This window comes from Marmota flaviventris, chromosome 9 (genome assembly GCF_047511675.1).
Source record: "Marmota flaviventris isolate mMarFla1 chromosome 9, mMarFla1.hap1, whole genome shotgun sequence".
Lineage (NCBI taxonomy): Eukaryota > Metazoa > Chordata > Mammalia > Rodentia > Sciuridae > Marmota > Marmota flaviventris.
Window position 1 is genome coordinate 13162699 of NC_092506.1, and position 20464 is coordinate 13183162.

At 42.0% G+C, this 20464-nt stretch overlaps 1 protein-coding gene across 2 annotated transcripts; it reads left to right on the top strand.

Annotated features, from left to right (window-relative positions):
- The first annotated feature begins 8250 nt into the window (after positions 1–8250).
- On the top strand, positions 8251–20259 carry Mpeg1 (macrophage expressed 1). 2 transcript variants are annotated; one of them, XM_071616133.1, is made up of 3 exons: positions 8286–8347; positions 8467–8540; positions 16468–20259. In XM_071616133.1, exon 3 carries the CDS (start codon positions 16521–16523, stop codon positions 18666–18668), a length of 2148 nt encoding a protein of 715 aa, XP_071472234.1. In that variant the 5' UTR covers positions 8286–8347; positions 8467–8540; positions 16468–16520; the 3' UTR covers positions 18669–20259. The 2 variants fall into 2 exon arrangements, with proteins under 2 accessions (XP_027800028.2, XP_071472234.1); XM_027944227.2 differs by lacking the exon at positions 8467–8540 and having other exon boundaries at positions 8251–8347.
- Positions 20260–20464: the final 205 nt, after the last annotated feature.

A 20464-nucleotide genomic window follows, 5' to 3' on the forward strand; every position in this document is an offset into this window, starting at 1 on the left:
TGGTGCAAAAAAAAAAAGAATACAGTGGATGCAGTTGTATATGATATTAATACTTACTAAGGAGAATAAATGACTATTACTGGTTAATGAATTTACTATACCCTACTATTCCTTTTTTCTTTCTTTTTCTTTTCTTTTTTTTTTTTTTTTGGTACTGGGGATTGAATCTAGTGATGTTCTATCACTGACCTATATTCCTAACCTTTAAAATTTTTTTTATTTTGAGACAAGATCTTGCTAAATTGCTGAGGTTGGCCTTGCACTTGTGATTCTCCTGCCCCAGACTCCCAAATGCTAGGATTATAGACAAGTGCCGCCATGCCAGGTTATCCTACTTTTAAAATTATTGTTTTAGAGCAGTTTCCTTTTATTTAAAAAAAAGGGGGGGGCAGGTGCTATGGCACATGCTTGTAATCCCAGCTACTCGGGAGGCTGAGACAGGAGGATCTCAAGTTCGAGGCTAGTCTGGGTAAATTAATGAGATCCTGTCTCAAAATTAAAAAAAAAAAAATAGAAAGGGCTGGGGAAGCAGCTCTGTGGTAAAGTCTCTAGCACCAAAGGAAGAAAAACAAAACTAAATAAAAATTAAAGTTTACTGTGACTCAGTAGGCAAAGTTTCTCCAGCAGCAGCTTCACACATCTTGATTGCAACATTTTCTCTTGTGCTAGGTTGAATCTCCTGTTGTTTTGTTCACTGTGGCTCCTACTTGTATGAAATCCACCCACTGCTAATGCTGCCAATAAGAGGCCATGCCAAGTGACTGATGAAATTGAATTGATTAAGGACTATGAAGGGCTATGTCTTCCAGGTTAAGTACACTAGGATGTACATGCAAGGTCAAAATTGCCTCATGATGCGTTTTTCAAACTTATCATCATTATCAAGCAACACATGATTATGCACCTATGTGGTAGGATTGGGAAGAGGGAGAGGGGTGAGAATGATTATCTTTGGGCAAATGACCATCCAGAATGGGGAGCACAGTGTGTATGGAAGATGGTCATGGATTCAATCCTGCAGGACCAGGGCCTTGAAGACCAGAACAAATGTAAATATGGCAAAATCCTTTGGTACATAGAACCCCCCATGCTACTTCTTATATTTTATTTATGATGTAAGATATCAAGTTTACAAGTTCCAAGTTCACCAAGGCTATAATTTCAGACCAGAAAATCAAATTCTTCCATAATAATAAAAATACCCCACTAGACTCAGAATGTACTACCAAATATTGGGATAAATTGAAATAAAAGTCCTATAATCATGCTACTTGGGCTTGAGGATTTATTCCCAACCAGACATGGCCAGTTTTTCCAGTGAAATATTTGAGATATACTGTCACAATTGTTTGTTCTATTCACTGCTCTATTCATTCATTATTAGCAGATATTGATTAAATATTAGCAGAGATGTTGAATCTCAACTATGTACCAAACACTGTCCCATGTCCCAACAAGAAAACAATGAACCAAAGACACACTCCTTGCCCAGAGGAGAGAGTCAAACAAAAACTGGATTATCATACAGAGTAATAAATGGAGAGAGTTCTCCTGGAGCACACGAGAAGGGCATCATTGGTACAGTGCTTGCTGGGCATGCACAAGGGCCTGGGTTCAATCCCCAGTACCACAAAAAAAAAAAAAAAAAAAAAAAAAAATCAAGAAAGGCATCATGCTATCTATCAGTGAATGCTCTGTATCAATTATTGTTTTAATGGGAGGTGCAGTTCGAAGGGCAGGAAATGTGAGGGGGGAAGGGGAGATTAGATGTGGAAGGAGATGAACAAACCTATAAGGGCATAAGCACAAGCAAGGTTTTTGTTTTTTTTTTTTTGTGGGGGGGGGGATGTGGTGCTGGGGATTGAACCCAAGACCTTGTGCATGTGAGGCAAGCACTCCAGCAATTGAGTTATTCCCCAGCCCCCTCAAACAGTTGTTTAATCCTCAAAATGACTCCATACAAACTGCAGGAAGCCACCAGGCCTCAGATCCATCCATTGGACGACTAAGAGGAAATTTCCTGCTAGATCTTGTGCACTTTTTGTCTCTAATCCATCAGTGTTCACAGCCATACAGAATTATGTCCAGCTCCTCTGGCCAGCCACTGGAGAAGCCAGATGCCACATGCAGGGGTTCCATGCTCTAGCTGACTCTGGAAGAGATGGGACAAAATAGGTTGTCTCGAGGTCATTCTTGTTTAAGATCTGCAGATACAAGACAGGATGCTCGATTACGTTTGAAGTTTAAGTAAACAATTGAGGATTTCTAGTATGAGCATCCTCCAAATGATACACGGGACATGCTTTTGTTAAAAAAAACATTAGTCATCATATATCTGATTTTTTATTTTTTTAATACTGGAAATTGAATCCAGGAGTGCTTTACCACTGAGGTATATCTCCAGCCCTTTTTTTGTTTTTTATTTTGAGACAGGGTCTCACTATGTTGCTGAGACTGGACTCAAACTTGTGATCCTCTTGCCTTGGCCTCCCTAGTGGCTGGGATTATAGGCATGTACCAATGTACCGGGTAAGTCCTCATTTATTTGAAATTCAAACTTGATTGGTTGTCCTGTAATTGAATTTGTGAAATCTAGCAACTTTACTCTAGCTGAGCTTGAGTTAGAAGCTGCTGGGCCGGTGAAGGAAGCTCTGCTAGAATGCAGCCTCTTCCTAGGGAAGGGGCAAATGGTTTGAAGGTGAAGAGATGGGGATCCTTCAACCCAGGGGAGGAATTATCCTAGCCCAGAACCTGGGAGGCTAGCACTGCTGGAAGAGTCTGGGGAGGGACATAAAGTAAGTCTGATTGATAGGTCTGTGGATTCAGAGGTTTCTAGGAAGAAATCATATTTAAATGGAAATATAAAGAGCAAGCAGGAACCGGCCTCAGCAAGTAGCTGATTTGAATAAACAGCATGCTTCGCCCAGCGTGCAGGTAGAAAGAGCACTTCAGGGCTGAGTAACTGCCTCCAGCTACCTATTAGCCTACATGTATCTCAAAACATACCTCTTCCATTTGAATTTGCCTCCAATTCACATTGCCAAAATGTTCTTACATACTTTACAATCCTCAAGCTTGTAAATATTTCACACTCATGTGAGGTTAAAAAGAAAAAAACAAAAAGTTTTTTTTTTTTAACCCCCAGTAATGGGATTAAACTCAGGAGTGCTTAACCACTGAGCTACATTCCCAGCCCTTTTAATTTTTTATTTTGAGACAGGGTCTCCCTAAATTGCTAGGGCCTCCCTAAGTTGCTGTGGTTGGTCTTGAACTTGCAATCCTCCTTCCCCAGCCTCCCGTGTCACTGGGATTTTGGGTGGGCACCACCATGCCCAGGTCATGTTAGGTTAAAATTGAAGAAGACCTCGTAACTCTCCTGGGAACCTCGTGCCTTGAAGTTACCATACAGGATGGGATTCTTCTCAGTCTTATAGAAACTTTTCACAATCCCCATGGGAAGATGTGTGGAAATATTAAAAAGTTTTTCCTTGTAGGTTAACAGGTGCTTCTCCAAAATCACCAATTGCTCTATCCGTCTTGATCCCTGACCTGGAAACAACTGAATTCCCCATGATCTGTAATAAAGAAATATTTAGCAGAGCAGAGGACTCCTGGGACCCTTGGACTGTGTTCTTCATACATTGCTGTTAGTGAACAAGGTCAACGTAGTCATGTCCTCACCCGACTTTCTCTGTGGACATCAGAACCAATCACTTCTCTTGCTTGGATCACTGACAGTGTCACTCTCAAGGTCACCTCAATAAAGAAAAGCGCTACCAACCACCAGAGGATCAGACAGACAATCCGAGATCAGTTAAAATAAGAATTTAAGAATTGATCTGTCCACATCAGGAAGTAGAAAGCCACCATGTCCAGGAGGAATCTAAGCAAAAGTGGAATAACCGCTTCATGAGGCTGTATTAGCGAAGACTCAAGCACTGGCTGGGGGCAGCTCCTTTCTCATCGAGGGAGTCTATGATGCTATCATTTTAAATTGGGATTCAGTAAACTACAGATCTGAAGCCAAATCCAGCCCATCCATTTGTGCAAATAACTATTTATTGGAACGCAATGATGCGTTCCAATTTACAGGTCATCTGCTTTTGCATCACAAGATGCAAAATTGTAACCTAATTTCTTCAATTTTAACCTAACACCACGGCTAAGGAAACACAGAAATCATTTGGGTGCAAAGCCTGAAATATTCACTTAGCTGATCATTTATACCAAAAAAAAAAAAAAAAAAAAAATTGTCCACTTGTTTTAAAGGATGTGAAGGTGTCATTAATCGTTTCTAATTTACCTGTGTCATGAACCCATAGAGACCAGGTTGTTTTTCTTAAAGTGATACATGCCTTTGCTGAGGTTATTAGGAGAAAATATTCAGGCATCCCTTCTGACTTCACGTGGCTTTCCACTCTGCCCTCATGGACCAGGGGAATGTGAAGTTCCTGAGATGCTGTGACATGCTCTTTCCCCCATTCCTATTTTAGAAGGATTGAACTACAGAATCAGCCTGGAGATGGCAACAGTAAGCTCAGCAAAGCTGGAAGGTGAACTGCATTGCGTTCCTGGGGCTCTGTGTAGACATTTTCATGAAAGGCTGCAGTCAATCCTCTTCGCAACTTTATCTACTAATACAAGTCTATGCTGTTGTTTGGTCCACAGTGGGAGGAGGTGAAAATTTAGGGAGACTCCAGAACTTGCCCGACATCACAGTAGGAGTCAGGATGCTGCCTGTATTCTGGAACCTCACTTTTCACATCTCTGTGTGTCAGGCTAGCGAGATACTTGAGTGACAATGGGAAGCAGAACAAAATCTGGGGACTGGATATTTTCACAACCCAGTTCAGAATTTTTTTTCCCCCTCAGTACTGGGAGATTAGACCCAGAAGTACTTTACCACTGAGCTGTAGCCCCAGCTTTTTTTTTTTTTTTTTTTTTTTTGAGACAGGGACTTGCTAAATTGTTGAGGCTGGCCTTGAACCTGGGATCCTCCTATATCAGCCTCTGGAGTAGATGGCATTGCAGATGTGTGCCACCATACTTGGTGCAGTCCAGGCTTTTAATCTCATATTTAGATTACCAAAAATTAAAAGAGACAAGAGGAATATTTCGGTAGAGGGCCTGAAGCACCCAACTCCAAATAATCTTGTGATGGAGGAACCACCTCAATGAACTCACTTGCCTTTATTTAATGTGTTCAGGGTGGTTTTAGGAAGAAAAAAAAATGATAGTAACATTCACTTTGTTTCAGTTAAAAGCCCATCTGACGATCTGGTGGTAGAAATGGCAACCAAGCCAGGCGTGGTGTCTCAAAATAAAAATATAAAAAGGGCTGGGGATGTAGCTCTGCAGTAAAGCACTCCTTTAATTCAATCCCCGGTACCAGAACAACAAACAAACAAACAAACAAACAAAAACAGTGGGAGGAGGGAAGTCAAACAAAGTCTGTGTAATGGGAGGTGGGCTCTTTCTTCTTTAGTTTTTTTGCACAATGGAAGTATCGCTTTCAGTTACACTGTGTTCCAAACCCAAATTTTCAAGTGGCAAGGAGGAAAAAGAACAGAAGGGAGTAGTCAATAGCAATATTTAAAAAAAAAAAAAAAAAGTCAGAGAAAGTGAGAGGAAGAAAGAAAGGAAGAAAATATTCAGCCCCTTGGTTTTTTTGGGATTGACTTACTTAGCATGATATTCTCCAACTCCATCCATTTACCTGCAAATGCCATGATTTTATTCTTTTTTAATGCTGAGTAACATTCCATTGTGTACGTGTACCACAGTTTCTTTATCCATTCGTCTATGGAAGGGCATCTAGGTTGGTTCAGGGATGAGGTGTAAGTCCATAGTGGAGAACTGGCCCATCATGCCCAAGGCCCTGGGTTCAATACCCGGCGTCACACACACATAAAATAAAGAGGAAGGTAGAAAGCCCTAAGAAACAAGAGAATAACATGGTTTAGGCTACCAAACCATGGCCTAGCTTTTAATGGGAATATACAAAATTTCCCACGGGCCTTTGGTTTTTCCCCTTCATAGTAGAAGGAACCATGAAACCTTGCTGTTGTTTTTGTGATTAGTAGACTGACAATCCTGATGGGAAGAACAGCATGGAAGAAGGAGCTGACAAACAGCTCTCAAAATATCAAGTTATCAGGTTGGTTTTGTTTTAATTTGTTTCCTGGTACCAGGGATTGAACCCAGGGATGTTAGACCACTGAGCACCATCCCCAGCCTTTTCTACATTTTTATTTATTTATTTATTTATTTTGTGTGGTGCTGGGGATCGAACCCAGGGCCTTGTGCATGCGAGGCAAGCACTCTACCAACTGAGCTATATCCCCAGCCCAATTAATTAATTTATTTTTATATGTGGTGCTGAGAATAGACTCCAGTGCCTCACACATGCTAGGCGAGTGGTGTTCTACCACTGAGCCACAACCCCAGCCCCTATATTTTATTTTAAGACAGAATCTCGTTAAGTTGCTTAGGGCAACTTTATGCTTTATTTTGAAACATGATCCCACTAAGTTGCTGAGGATGGCTTGAACTCAAAATCCTCCTGCCTCAGCCTCCCGAGCTGCTGGGATTATAAGTGTGCATCATCGGGTTAAAAATTAATTTGGGGAGGAGGGTAAAAAAAACAAAACAAAACAGAGGAATAGAAGATCAGTGGAGTAGACAAAGGGGAATGAAGGGGAGGGAGGAGGGACGGGAAGGGAAAAGACAGTGGAATGGATCTGACCTAACTTTCCTATGTACATGTATCAATAGACCACAGTGAATCTCACTGTCCTGCTCATCACAAGACACAAATTAAAACAAAAACAAAAACAAACTATAAGTAAGTAGCCAAGAGATCAGCAGAGTAAAGGGAAGGAAAGCAGGGGCCGGGGAGGAGAAGGGGAAATACTGGTGTTACAAAGGCTGGGTTCGTGTCCCCCATGCCAGTTCAATAACAAGGATGTGATTTTGAGAAAAAGGGAAAAGAAGATTTATTGCTTTGCTAGCAAAGGAGAAATACAGGGGACTCCTGTCCCAGAGGCTGTGATTCTGCCCATCAGCAGGAACAGGCGGCCTTCCAAAGAGGTGATTCAAAGGCTACTTCCCATGTGTTCTCTGTTGGAGTTGGAGTTCACTTGTTAATTTGGGAGATAAATCATTTCTGAGATCTTCTGGTGCCATCCCCAAAGTCTGGTTTGCATTGTTCCTGTGGTGGGTGTGAACAGATAACTCTGTTTAGGATGGCGAAGATAAGTAATCCTATTTCCCCTGAGATAAGGGGGAGAGGGAGAAAGGGGGATAGAGAGAGGGAGAAAAGGGAGGAACAGGGAAAGAGAAAGAGAAAGAAACATGTTCACTTTAAAAATAATTTTCAGTGGCAGAGCAGCAATTGCTGTATTCAAAGCATAAAATGGACACTGTTACACTTGGACGCTGATTAGAACACATTACATTCTATGCTCTTATGATTATGTCAAAATAAATCCCATTGTCACGTAAAACTAAAAAGAACCAAGGGGGGAAAAACAACTGTCCAGAAAAGTATATATTGTCACTTTGTTCATTGCTACTGTAACAAGGACTCTTCAAAAGTCTCTTCACTTTTGCCTGCAAATGTCCCATGAGTGATTAGAGGAGCATTAAGGACCAGGCCTCTCTGCCTCCAGTTTGCATGGAGTCTCCTTTGCTCCTGGTCACCTTGGATTCCAGAAAGGAGAGGTCAGATCAACCAAAGTCTTGTGACTAGTGGAAGATACCCCTCAGGCTAGAGTACTTTCTTTTGCCTACAAGGCATCACCTGACCCATCCTGAGATGATAATGGATGGACCACAATTGACCAAGATCGCTTGCTTTGGCAGCCGTGTGACGTCTCCAGCTAGGTAAACCCCCATTTCTGACCCTCCTTCCCCTTTCTATAAGTCCTCAAAATCATTGTCAGTCCCTTGAAGGCAGGGCTAAGGACATGGGTCCCCTTATCTTCTGGGTGTAGCTGCACTGATTAATATGCCTTTCATGCTTTTTCACTTACCTTTGTGTTTGGTTCTGGGGACAAGTGGCTGGACCTGATCTGTTGGATGCCCAGGGTCAGACCTCTGGCCTAGGACTCTGGTAACAGCCCCACCAGGAGGAAGCATGCCCTTTGGCATTATCTACTTGTAATTAGCTGACCTCAACCCTAAAGGGCAGAGAAGGAGGGACCCAAGCAGCTGCTGAAATTATATTTATTTCAGGATCTCTCCCTTTCTTTCCACTTTGCGATAGAACTGGCTGCTTTTTACCGTCATCTGTTGATGCGGAGAAACAAACTTTTGAACTCTCTGAGCTCTGGACATCTGACCCCTGGTAAGTTCTCCTGAACACGGCACATTGAACCTCCCCCCTTTTTTCCTTGTCTTTGGGGCTCATTTGTGCCAATGTGGCTTCTTTTCAACTGATTTGGACTTGTGCCATTTGATTAACAGGGAAGTTTGAATTCTGATCCGTGGATTCTATAGCAAGAAAGGAACTTAAACTTCTCTGAGAAACAAGAAACAAGGTTGGTTTGAGGAGATCTCTGGTCACTTGCATAAGAATGGAAAACACTAATTCTGTGAAGTTGTCCCCTAGAGAGAATTTTGGCTTTCTGATTTAATTATAGCTATAAACCTAAAAGGTGACTTACTGTTGTAGTGCAGCATGTCCTGGGTACCTGGAAGTGCACTCTGGTTTAATCAGTTGTCGGTAAGTCAGGTTGTTACTCTGCTTCTGATGACTGATGATAAAGGCCAAAAGAATCTGATGGCTGGCTGCCACCATCCCTGCTGGAAAGTTATTTTACTTGATAAATGGTTCTTTGTTCTAGGCTGGTTGGTTTGCATATCCTCTATTTTAGAACCCTTATCAGAACGTTGCTTATTAGCATTTATTTGGTCTTTTTCTCCTATATCTCTCCCTTACATAAATTTACCTTTTTGCTTTTTGTCTTTTTTTTTTTCTCCTGGTCATTGCAACCTTTGCCCCTTTGAATCCAAAACACAGATCCACCCGTTAGCTCAGAAGGCTGAAATTTTGGGAGAAGTGACATTTCCTCCAAAATGGGAAATCAACTCAAGGATGGAGGGAAGCATTTGGAGACAAATCCTGTCTGGCACTCCAGCCAATTTTACATTCAATGACCAAGGGGCCTAATGTTTAAAAAAATGATGGACATTTAATATTCCAAAATTGGTTTTCTTGCACACTGATCAACCAGATAGTTCTCCAAAATATGATTTCTCTCATGCTATACAAAAGAAATTTCCCTTTGTAAGGGTTTCTCCCTGTCTTGATGAATTTTTTTCTTGTTCTTTTTGTACTGGGGATTGATCTAGGAATTCTTTACCACTGAGCTAAGTCCCCAGTCCTTTTTATTTTCTTTTTTAAGTTTGAGGCCCAGTCTCACTTAATTGCTCAGGGCCTCCCTAATCTGTTGAGGCTGGGCTTGAATTTGATTTGGGAAACTCCTGCCTTAGCAGTTGCTGGGATTACGGACATTCGCCTCCCCACTGGGCTTGATTAACTCTTAAAATAGGAAAAGATATTAACTTAGGTCTGCTTGAGCCTCACTCTTAAAACTTTTTCTTTCTTGAGGGCTTGATCTATGCCCTACTGAAAGGTGTTCGTATTAATTTCTGTGTCTTTGAGATGTAAATTTTCTACCTTGTTTTCACTAAGTCACACCTTTGGAAATGCAGATTTAAGATTAAGGATTGCTTAGAGCTATAGTAATATCAGCAGCCAAACTTTTTAAAAACTGTCAATGATAAATCTAAACAAAAGCTATAAAACCTTTGTTTTCTACTTTTTCTTATGTTTGTGTACATGTGTGTATTGTGTGTTTTTTCTACATTGTATGAAATTGGCTTATCAAGAAACAAGCACTTACAAATTTAAAGACATAACCCCAAATGCCTTTTAGTTTACATTACTTAGGTAAATCTTTAAAAAAAAATAAAGTTAATATAAATTTGTTAGTAAGATAAAATAAAGATATCTTTAGAATTATAAAAACACACTATTTTGTTGTTGTTCTTTTGCCCAGGTTATCTGCCAATCAGAACTGTATTTTTCTCTGTTAAGATGCTTAAGGTGCAACTTCCTTTGCTTTTAGACTTTTTCTTTGGCAAAATAATAATAGTAACAACAACAATGTTGCCAAAAGCTGGGTTCTTGTCCCAGAAGCTGAAATAACTACAAGGACATGGTTTTGGAAAAAAGAAAAAAGAAGGTTTATTGCTTTGCTAGCACAGGAGATATTCCGGGAACTGGGGCCTTCTAAAGAGGTGATTCAAAGTTCCATTCCACAGGTTCTCTGTTGGAGTTGTAATTCACTTGTTCATTTGGAGATAGTCATTTCTGAGAACTTCTGCTACCATCCCCAAAGTCTAGATTACTTATTTCCTATGGTGGTTGTGTACTCCAGGACAGATAAATCTACCTAAAATAGAGAAAAAAGGTAATCCTGTTTCCTCCGAGATTAGGGCAGGGGAGAGAGGTAGAGAAAGAAACATACCCATTTTAAAAATAATTTTCAGTGCCAAAGCAGCAAGGGCTATATTCAAAGCATAATGTGGACACTGTTAGAACAACAATAAGAATAGCTTAAAATGTTAACTATACTTGTCTGATATTGGTTTTCATGTGCAAGTTTTCTTCTTTTCTTTATCTTGTGGTGCTGGAGATCAAACCCAGGGCCATGAGCATGCCAGGCATGCACTCCACCACTGATCTACATCCCCAACCTGTTTTTGCTTTATTTTATCTTGGCAGGGGTGGTGGTGGTGGTGGCCAGTATTAGGATAAATGCTTTGGCTGTGGTGGTAGGGTGGTGGTACTGGAGGTTGAACCAAGAAGCTCTCTGCCACTGAGCTGCATCCCCAGCTCTGTCTGTCTGTTTGTTTATGTTTTTGTTTTTAAGACAGTTGCTCAGACTGACCTCAAACTTGAAATCCTCCTGCATCCATCAGCCTCCTGAGTTGCTGGGATTACAGGTGTACATCACCATGCCCAACTCATGGGTAATCTAAACATAGCCGTTAAAATGGGCAGTTAAGGTAGATGTAAATGGAATAAACATTTATAAACATATGAGTCATTTGTAAGTTAAAATAATAACCATTAATTTTATATATAAGTTCATGTATTCTTGGTTTCTTGATTCTATAAGATCTCTTTCTCTAGCTACACAGATAGATATGTGTATATATTATATAGACGTATTTGTAAACATGTAAATATAACATATAATATATTACATATATAAAAATACATATTTGTAACAAGGACTTAGACTTCACTTTTGCTTGCAAATGTTTGATAGGTGTCTAAAAAAGGAAATTAAGTGCTCTTATCTTATAGTCTTTCTATTTGATTTAGGTTTATATGTGATCGACTTGACAAATTATAGGTTTTATGGATGCTAATCAGATGTCAAAGGTATATTAATATTATAAATTATGCTTCTTGGTTCAGAACTATTATACAAAGAAATGTGGTTTTGCCTCATTAATTTTGTGTTTTCCCTCTAAAACTTTATAACTGTTGACTCAGGAGACTGAGGCAGGAGGGTTGCAAGCTTGAGGCCAGCCTCAGCAACTTGGCAAGGCCCTTAGCAATTTAGTGAAACCCTGTCTCAAAAATAAAAAATAAAAAGGACTGGGGATGTTCTCAGTAATGAAGCACCCCTAGGTTCAATCCCCAGTTCAAAACAAAAATTTTTTTTTTATAACAGTTGCCTGTTAGTATTTTGTAGAAGTACTTCTAATAGAATAACCTGAGTCAATTTGGAATACTAGGACATCACCTATAGGAGAGATAGGATATAACTGGCTCTCTGTATTGATACTGACCCCAATTAAATAGAAGAGGAAAAACTGTAAAATTGCAAAAGTTAAAATTAAGACCCACTATTCCCCTTTTAAGGCTGGTGGAACTCTTCTGGGGGTGTTCAACAACAGACACAGTGACCAAAATCTGAAAATAAAATGGCTAAGAAAAATATAATTAATATTTTGGTTCTTGTCCTTCAAAGTCAGCCAGGTCCCAAGGAATAATAGGAGCCCTCTAAGGGTCCTGCAACTCTGGTCCTCCAACCTTCTGATCCCGGGATTGTGAGGACCCTAGAAAACAGGAAGCTAACCTGTGCATGGTGCAAAGAAGAGGGTCATTGGAGAAGGAAATGTCTGCAGCGTTTACAAAGGAATCCACATGTGGTCAGCAAGCCCCTGACCCATTCTGGCAGGTGGCATAACTAGAAGAGGAAAAAAGTGAAGGAGCCCAGAGGCTCCTCACAAGTTCCTAAAAATAACCCCTGAGGAGTCTCAGCTGACCTTAACAGTAGAAAAGAAAGAGGTTAGGTTTTGGCCAAAATATAGGTCATCTGCTTGGTCTCAAACACCCAACAGGGAAGTATGACCAAAGACAAATGTACAACTATGAGGGTAGAGAAAAAGCCGAAGGGAAGCCATGCAGGACAATTGAAAGAGAAAGGCAGTGGTCCTTTTAAATGTAACTTGAGATGTGCACTTGTGTCAGCCTTACCAGAAATAAGTAAAGCTGAAAGTTATTTTTTTAATTAATTAATTGATCAACTTGTTTTTGTAGTACTGAGGATTTAACCCAGGGATGCTGTACCACTGAGCTGAGCCCCCAGCCCTTTCTAAATTATTTTGAGAAAAATTTTGCTAAATTTCCCAGGGTGACCTCCAACTTGGGATCCTCCTGCCTCAGCCTCCCTAGTTGCTGAGATTTCAGGTGTGGGCCACTGTGTCCTGCAAAACTGACACATTACAAAGATGGGGTTCTTAGACATGACTGCCTGCCTCTGAAGCCCTTCCACCCCGCACCTCCACACAGAGGGCAGAACTCAATGGGGCTAAGGACTAATTCGTGCTTTTCACCATTACCTTTTCTGTTTGGTTTTTGGGGCCAGTGGCTGATCCTGATTTGTTGAATTTCCAGAACTCAGTCTCAGCTACTCACACCTCTGAGATTTTTTTCCAGAATGAAGCTTATAAAACTTCAGAGTCTGTGAAGTCCTAGTGCTCCACGGATCCATTTAGCAATTATTGGTTTTTTTGATGAGTCTTCTAGATTCCTGCTGCAAATAAGAAGTGGGAGGGTCCCGGCAAACACGACTGTTTCAGAGCACAGGCAAGATGCAGAAGTAGGCAGAACCTGAACCATTTCCAAGCCCATGCAGAACTGAACCTCAGACGTGAATCACGGTTTTGAGCCACATGAGATGGTTTCAGAAGTTTGCACGTGTTCAAACTGAGAAAGAAGGCAGACATGGGACTTCCCTCTTGCTTCTTGTTGGAGGAAGTGAAATTGCTTTTCAGCACTGCAGATATATACCTTTTGTGGAAGAGGTGCCTCTTTCTGTTAAAGGTCAAAGTTCAGCGTTTTGCCACAGCCCCTACTCCTCCCGGGTGGCCATCTGGTGAGCATATGTGACTGCATATGCGTTTCGGTAAAAATAAAAAAAAAAAAAATAGAAAATAAAAAAGATGATTTCTTTGTGGAAGGATTAAGACAGGAAAGGGTGCAGGTGAGACACTGGGTCCAGCTCTCCCTAGCCCACTTCCTCACACTCTGCGGGTACAGGAAACTCTTCCTGCCCCTGGCAGGCCCAATGCGGTTGAGCCCAAATTTCCCATCCTTCGACTTCTCCTTTCCTTGTTGGCCCTGAGTCAAAGAGAACTTCTTTGAGCACAGGAATTGCAGAGTCCATCCGTTTGGACCATTTTAGGCTTATGAAAATTCCAGAAATAATTTTTCTTTTTAAAAAATATAGGTATTTTCGGGGGAGGGGTTACTTTTTTCCTGAATACAAAAATGATTTTTTTTTTGTACTATTGCTACTTGGAAGTTGGTAGATTCTCAGCAAGAAATTCTTAAATAAGTAAGACATGCTCATTGTTGAAAACTTAGTAAAACAGAGAAAAGAGGGAGGGGAATTCAAATTATTCATAAACCTAACAATGTGATATAATCACTGTCAATTGATTGGTATACAGATTCCTCTAGTTACAGTTATAACTATCATATCACACATATGTTATAACACATATATTACATAGTTGGGGTCAAGTTGGATGTGTATCATCCTTTTATCACCACATCGTGACATAAGAATCTCTCACTTATTAAAATAATTATGATATTTTAGTATATAATTTCATTCTTGTTGGCTTTTTTTCTCTATCTTCAATTTTTTTTTTAATTGAAGAGGAAGGCTACAGCAAAAAACAAAAGAAAAATTTTTTAAAGCCAGGCATGATGGTACCCGCCTATAATCCCAGCAACTCTGGGGGCTGAGGCAGGAGGATTGCAAGTTCGAGATCAGCCTCAACAACTTGGCAAGACCCTAAGCAACTTAATGAGACCCTGTCTCAAGATAAAAAATAAAAAGGGCTGGGGATGTGGCTCAGTGGCTGAGTGCTCCTGGGCTCAATTGCCAGTATCACAAAACCAAAATAATAATTAAAAAAAAAAGACGATGACTAGCTATTTAAATATTTAGTAACACCTGAATATAGAGTTGTCTATATTCACCTTGCCTGGATTCTCATTGCAGAAGAGTGAGGTCTCAACAGGATCTAGCAAAGAGAAAACAGTAAGAATCGTGAGCACACCTCCAACCAAGTGTAAGAAGGAGAATATTCCCATCCTCAGGAACCATCCCTAAAACATTTGAAAAGAAGCATGCAGATATTGAGTTATTGAAAGTACTCAAGGGAGCTGAACTGTCATTCCTCTAATTCTGGGATCTTTGCTGAGGTGTAAACTTATAACTCACTGACTACAACTTAGCCAGAATATCCTGTGCAGATGTTTGGCACTCTAGCCAAGCATGGACTAGACATTGGTTCATAAGTCAAGCCTTCTTGAGTGACTAGTGTAAGTCAATTCCCCAAAGGATGATAACTGTGGCCTGAATAGCCCCAGAATGTGGTATTTCTGTATTTACAGATCGCCATCAGGGGTTTAAAACTATCACTAGTGAAATTCAGCCTGTGAAGCTAGGCAGCTTGCCTCATCTTTTTCTAAAACACTTCTTGGCTGCATCAGTGACAGCCCTAGTTAACTTGATTCCTTGGAACCTGCTTCTTAGGTGACAGCACAGTGATACTCCTGGGTTGAGACATGACTGCTTGAAGCCTCAGCACCTGGTTTATGGTCTGATTTTGAAAACAGGAGGGTACAATTGGGAGCTTGCTTCATTAACTGCTCTGGATTCCCTGGCTACCACTAATGGTACTAAGACCCACTCTAATTATCCCAAAGAATTAATTGAGCTGGGCTTCAATTAATCCTGGAACTAGAGCAATGGGTCAAGAGACATTGTTCTATATTATGGGGTCTAACTGACCTGGCATCAACACACAAAAGGAAATTCATGACATATGTTTTCCTAATGATATATAAAAAAAGAATTGTTGCTTTAAAACAAATAAAGAGGCACATCCTTTTTTATGCACCTGTGCCAATGATATGCACTTAGAAATAGGATAAAAAGGCATAAGAGATACCAGAGGTACAACTTATTGCAAACTGCATGCACATGGAAGATTATGTAAATGCATATACACACGTACATATAATCCTTGTCCACTGTGTGTTTTGTAAATCAGAATCTTTGGGTAAATCAGTCAAGCACAATTTTAAAACATCAAAAGTCTAGATTATAGCATGTGTTTGTCTTTGCTTGAGCATTTCTAACTGAAAGGAAATAACAACACAGTGTGGGGGTTCCCTACCCTCACTCTGAATGCTTAGAACAATGCAGACTGAGGTTTCCCAGCAGACAGCAAACAGAATCCTTGTGGGCACATTAAGCTCTGGTTCAGATAACTCCATCTCCAAAGCCAGGACTATCAGCACTTACAACGATAAATGTGTTTATCTGTGGACTTTCACCATCAGGTTAATGGTGGAATTAATTTCCCCAATGAAATTTTCAACATTCCGCAGTTGCTTTCCCTATAGTCTGAGTGGGTAGGGTGGAGGCGGGGTATCTCAGTAAGGGTGATATGTCCACTATCCTCTGCATTTCCAGTAAAAGGAAACTGTCCCTGGAGTCCCAGGAGAGAGAAGTCAAGCAAAATTTAAAACATCAAGTCCAAGACAGTGAACAAACAACCCAATCCAGAGCCTTTGGGTGGGGAAGTGGTAAGCCACGGAGTCACGATTTTTGGGTGCCCACTACTGCTGCAGAGTAACCAGCTGCAGATAGGGAACACAGGGCAGTGAACTTTGAAGCACAGGACTCTGTTTGCGTACTGGCAGAACATAAGTTTTGCAAAGTTTTAATAGACTTCAATATTCCAACCAACTTTCATTTCCCCGTTTTGCAATGGCGTTAAACTAAAAGAGGAACCGTTGACTTGAGGAGAACAGTTGAAATTTCTGTTTCAGCCACTGCTTTCTTTTCCATCTTTCAGGGTGCTCGCTGGCTGCTGCTTCAAGCTGTTGTGGGGCCGGGGCTGTCAGCACCATGAGCAGCTTCAGGGCTGCCTTCGTCTTCTGGGCTGTGGTGGCCTGCGCTAAAACAGACCCGCCTCTAGGAGAGAAAGAAGAGACTGGAGTTCAAAGATGCAAGAATGCCTTGAAAATCCCTGTGCTGGAGGTCCTCCCCGGAGGGGGCTGGGATAATCTGCGCAACGTGGACATGGGACGGGTGATAGAGTTGAACTATACCGACTGCAGAACCACAGAGGATGGACAGTACATCATCCCCGATGAAGTTTTCACCATTCCTCAGAAACAGAGCAACCTGGACTTGAACTCGGAAATCCTGGAATCCTGGATGAATTACAAGAGCAGCATCTCTTCTTCCATCAACATGGAGATCTCTGTTTTTTCCAAGGTCAATGGCAAGTTCTCCACTGAATTCCAGAGGATGAAGACCCTTCAAGTGAGGGACCAAGCTGCGACGACTCGTGTTCAGGTAAGAAACCTGATCTACACAGTCAAAATCGACCCAGCCTCCAAACTCAGCTCAGGATTTATGAAGGACCTCATGGACATCTCTGACTTTCTATCGAACAATCAGACAAGAATGGCCACCTACCTGGCAGAGCTCCTGGTCCTCAACTATGGCACCCATGTCATCACTAGTCTGGAAGCTGGAGCTATTCTCATGCAGGAGGACCATATCAAGTCCTCCTTCCTCCAGGACAGTCAGAGCAACCATATAGGTGTGACCGCGTCTGCCGGAGTTTCCTTCTTAAACACCGTGAACTTCAAAGCATCCGTGAATGTCACCTACCAGGATGACTTGACCAAGAGCTACCTCGCAAACCGAACCAACTCCAGGGTTCAGAGCATTGGAGGGGTTCCCTTTTACCCAGGCATCACCCTCCAAACCTGGCAGCAGAGTACCACCAACCACCTGGTGGCAATAGATCGTGCTGGCCTGCCCTTGCATTTCTTCATCAAGCCGAACACGCTGCCTCAATTGCCTGGTCCCTTGGTGAGTAAGCTGTCACAAACGGTGGAAACTGCTGTGAGACAGTATTACAACTTCAACACCTACCCCGGGTGTACTGATATCAACTCACCCAACTTCAATTTTCATGCCAATACAGATGATGGCTCCTGTGAGGGGAAAATGACCAACTTCTCCTTTGGTGGGATTTATCAAGAATGCACTCAACTCACAGGGAGCAGGAGTGCTCTCCTTTGCCAAAAGTTGCAGCAGAAGAATCCACTCACTGGTAATTTCTCCTGCCCTGCTGGCTACTCTCCAGTCCATCTGCTGACTCAGGTCTATGAGGAGGGCTATAGTCAGTTGGAGTGTGAGGAGAAGTGCTATTGGGTCATCTTCTGCAGTACGGTGTGTGAAGATGTATTCCAGGTGTCAAAGGTTCAATTTAGGGTTTTTTGGTGCATGGTCAAGGACCAAGTACCTGCAAACTCAGGACTTCTTTTTGGGGGCCTCTTCAGCAGTAAGAGCGTGAACCCGATGACAAATTCACAGTCCTGCCCAGTTGGCTACATCCCAGTGAGCCTCTTTGCAAGCCTCAGCGTTTGTGTTTCTCTGGACTATGAGATGGGATACAAGTTTTCTGTCCCCTTTGGTGGGTTCTTCAGTTGTGCAGTTGGGAACCCCTTGTTAAAATCTTCTGTATCCACAGAGGGGGTACCCTCCCTGAAAAAGTGTCCCGAGGGCTTTAGCCAACACCTAGCTGTCATCAGCGATGGATGCCAAGTGTCCTACTGCATCAAGGCTGGGGTCTTCACGGGTGGGTCCCTGCCCCCTGCCAGGCTCCCACCTTTCACCAGGCCACCCCTCCTAAGTCAGAGCACCAACACTGTCTTAGTGACAAACAGAGAAATTGCCAGATCCTGGATTAAAGACTCCCAGACCCACCGATGGCGGCTGGGGGAACCTCTGGAGCTGCGCAGAGCCATGAAAGTCATCCATGGGAACAGCAAAGGCCTGTCGGGAGGGGCAACAGCTGGGATCACAGTGGGAGTCACCACTGTCCTGGCAGCTGTCATTGCCTTGGCTATCTATGGCACCCGGAAATACAAGAGAAGGGAATACCAGTTATTCGAGGAGGAGAGGAGGAATTTGACTTCAGAGATTCTACCCCCCGAAGACTTCCCCGCCTCAGAGCTGCAGCAAAGCCCAGCTTAAATCTTCCTGGGGAAACAGTGCTGTCATCTCTGACCACAGCTTCAGCGCACGTCTGTCATGTCTTCCCTCTCCACTTTTGCCTTCCTAAGTATTGAGGTGTCAATGGAACAAAAAGCAGGTATAACTTTGTGACTTCTTAATTAGGTCTCTGAGCCAGGAAATGCAATGAGCTACAAGAACGAGATTGGAGGTGGGGAGAGGGAGCAATCTTGACTCTCACTAAGCAAAAGCTACCCCGGGGATTAAAATGGAGAGGAAGTGTCTTTTCCCATATTTGTACATGTGTCACAAGACAGGAGGGAGAAAATAGATGTCTGAATTTGGAATCTATGCATTTCGTCTGAAGTCTGCAGTGGTTTCCAATCTGGGAGCTGTCAGAGTTCCTATAAAGCACCATCTCTATTTTGTATTTTAAAAAGCTGTCTTGATTTTTTTTTATGATCCTAGAGACAGACAGAGCCCTAGAGACACAGGAAACCCCACTTGGCCACTGATTTCAGCTTTGAGGGCTCTGGGTCAATGGGCTACTATCTCCCCCCAGCTCATCTGAAAGGAAAGATGTTGCCTAAATCAATGTCCCTTCTCCCAGCTGCCTTAGGATTAGGACTTCCTGAGACCAGACCACTCTTGGACTTCTGACTAGTGTCCACAAGTCCTATGAATATATTTCAACTTATAGACTTCTACTAAGAGGCCATGGGTGAAGAGATTACAGGGACACATGTAGTAAAAAAAACTGCAAAATACTCCGGTGCTCAGGGAAAATTGGGATTCTTATTCCCAACCAGCTAACTGATGTCCTCCTCGAGATCGTCCTAGATGAGGCACTGAGGGGAGATGTCGATTTCATAGATCAAACATTATGATTTTGTGTTCTGTGCTACCAAAATATACCCCCTTCCTCTTCTGTGGATGGCCTGCACCCTTCCTGTCTTCCCATCACAAGCCTGGGTGCAGGGGCTCATGTGCACAGACACACCACATTCCAACAGTAAGCAAGAATCCACTCCAAGTATCATTTCCTCCCTAACCAAAACACTGTAGAAAGCACCAACTGCTTTACCTGGTAGAAAAGGGACAGAGGTGATCCAATCTTTGTCTTTACATGAACTGAAAAAGGCATCCAGAGCCACTTGTGACATTTAGAGCAGCTTCAGACTGAGTTTCCTGGGGCATCTAGCAGGATGCATGACTGCCACCTGGAAGTGTGTGGGGCTTTGCTCAACTTGAACGCCAGTATTGTCTAATTGCAGTCACCTCCACAACATCAATGCTCCTCCACATTAAAAAAAAAATTACACATACATTTGCCATATCAGATGTTGCCAGTGAGTTATCTTCTATGAAGGATACTTTGTTCTCTCCTTGTTGATGTTCACAATGAAGGGTTTGAGCTGACAGCAGGCTTTTTTTCTGAAGAGCATGTTGTCTCAGACTGTGGGAAGGTGGGAGTAAGAAAACTCAATTGGTTTCCAACTGAGATAGAGAACAGATTTTGAGCCCCTCTTACCTGACTGTCCATTCAAGGACACCAATCTCTGTAACCTCTTCCCTTTACCCTGCCCCTTAAGCATTAAAATGTTTCTAAATACCTGGGTGTTTGTATGTTTCAGCTAACCTAACTTCTTTCCTGAAAATATTGACTTTATGAAATCTTTAACAATTAACCATCAGAATGGCAAAGTACAGCCAAAGGTTGCCAGACTTTAAATGCATTAACTGCCCATTGAAATCAAAGTTCTTTACAAACTTATATTTCTATGAACAAAACTACACAGAGATGTGCATTTAAATAG

Coding starts and splice junctions, on each gene's coding strand:
- Mpeg1 (XM_027944227.2), top strand. CDS start 8,296: ATGCGGAGAAACAAACTTTTGAACTCTCTGAGCTCTGGACATCTGACC. Junction 8,348..16,467: donor CTCTGGACATCTGACCCCTG/GTAAGTTCTCCT, acceptor TCCATCTTTCAG/GGTGCTCGCTGGCTGCTGCT.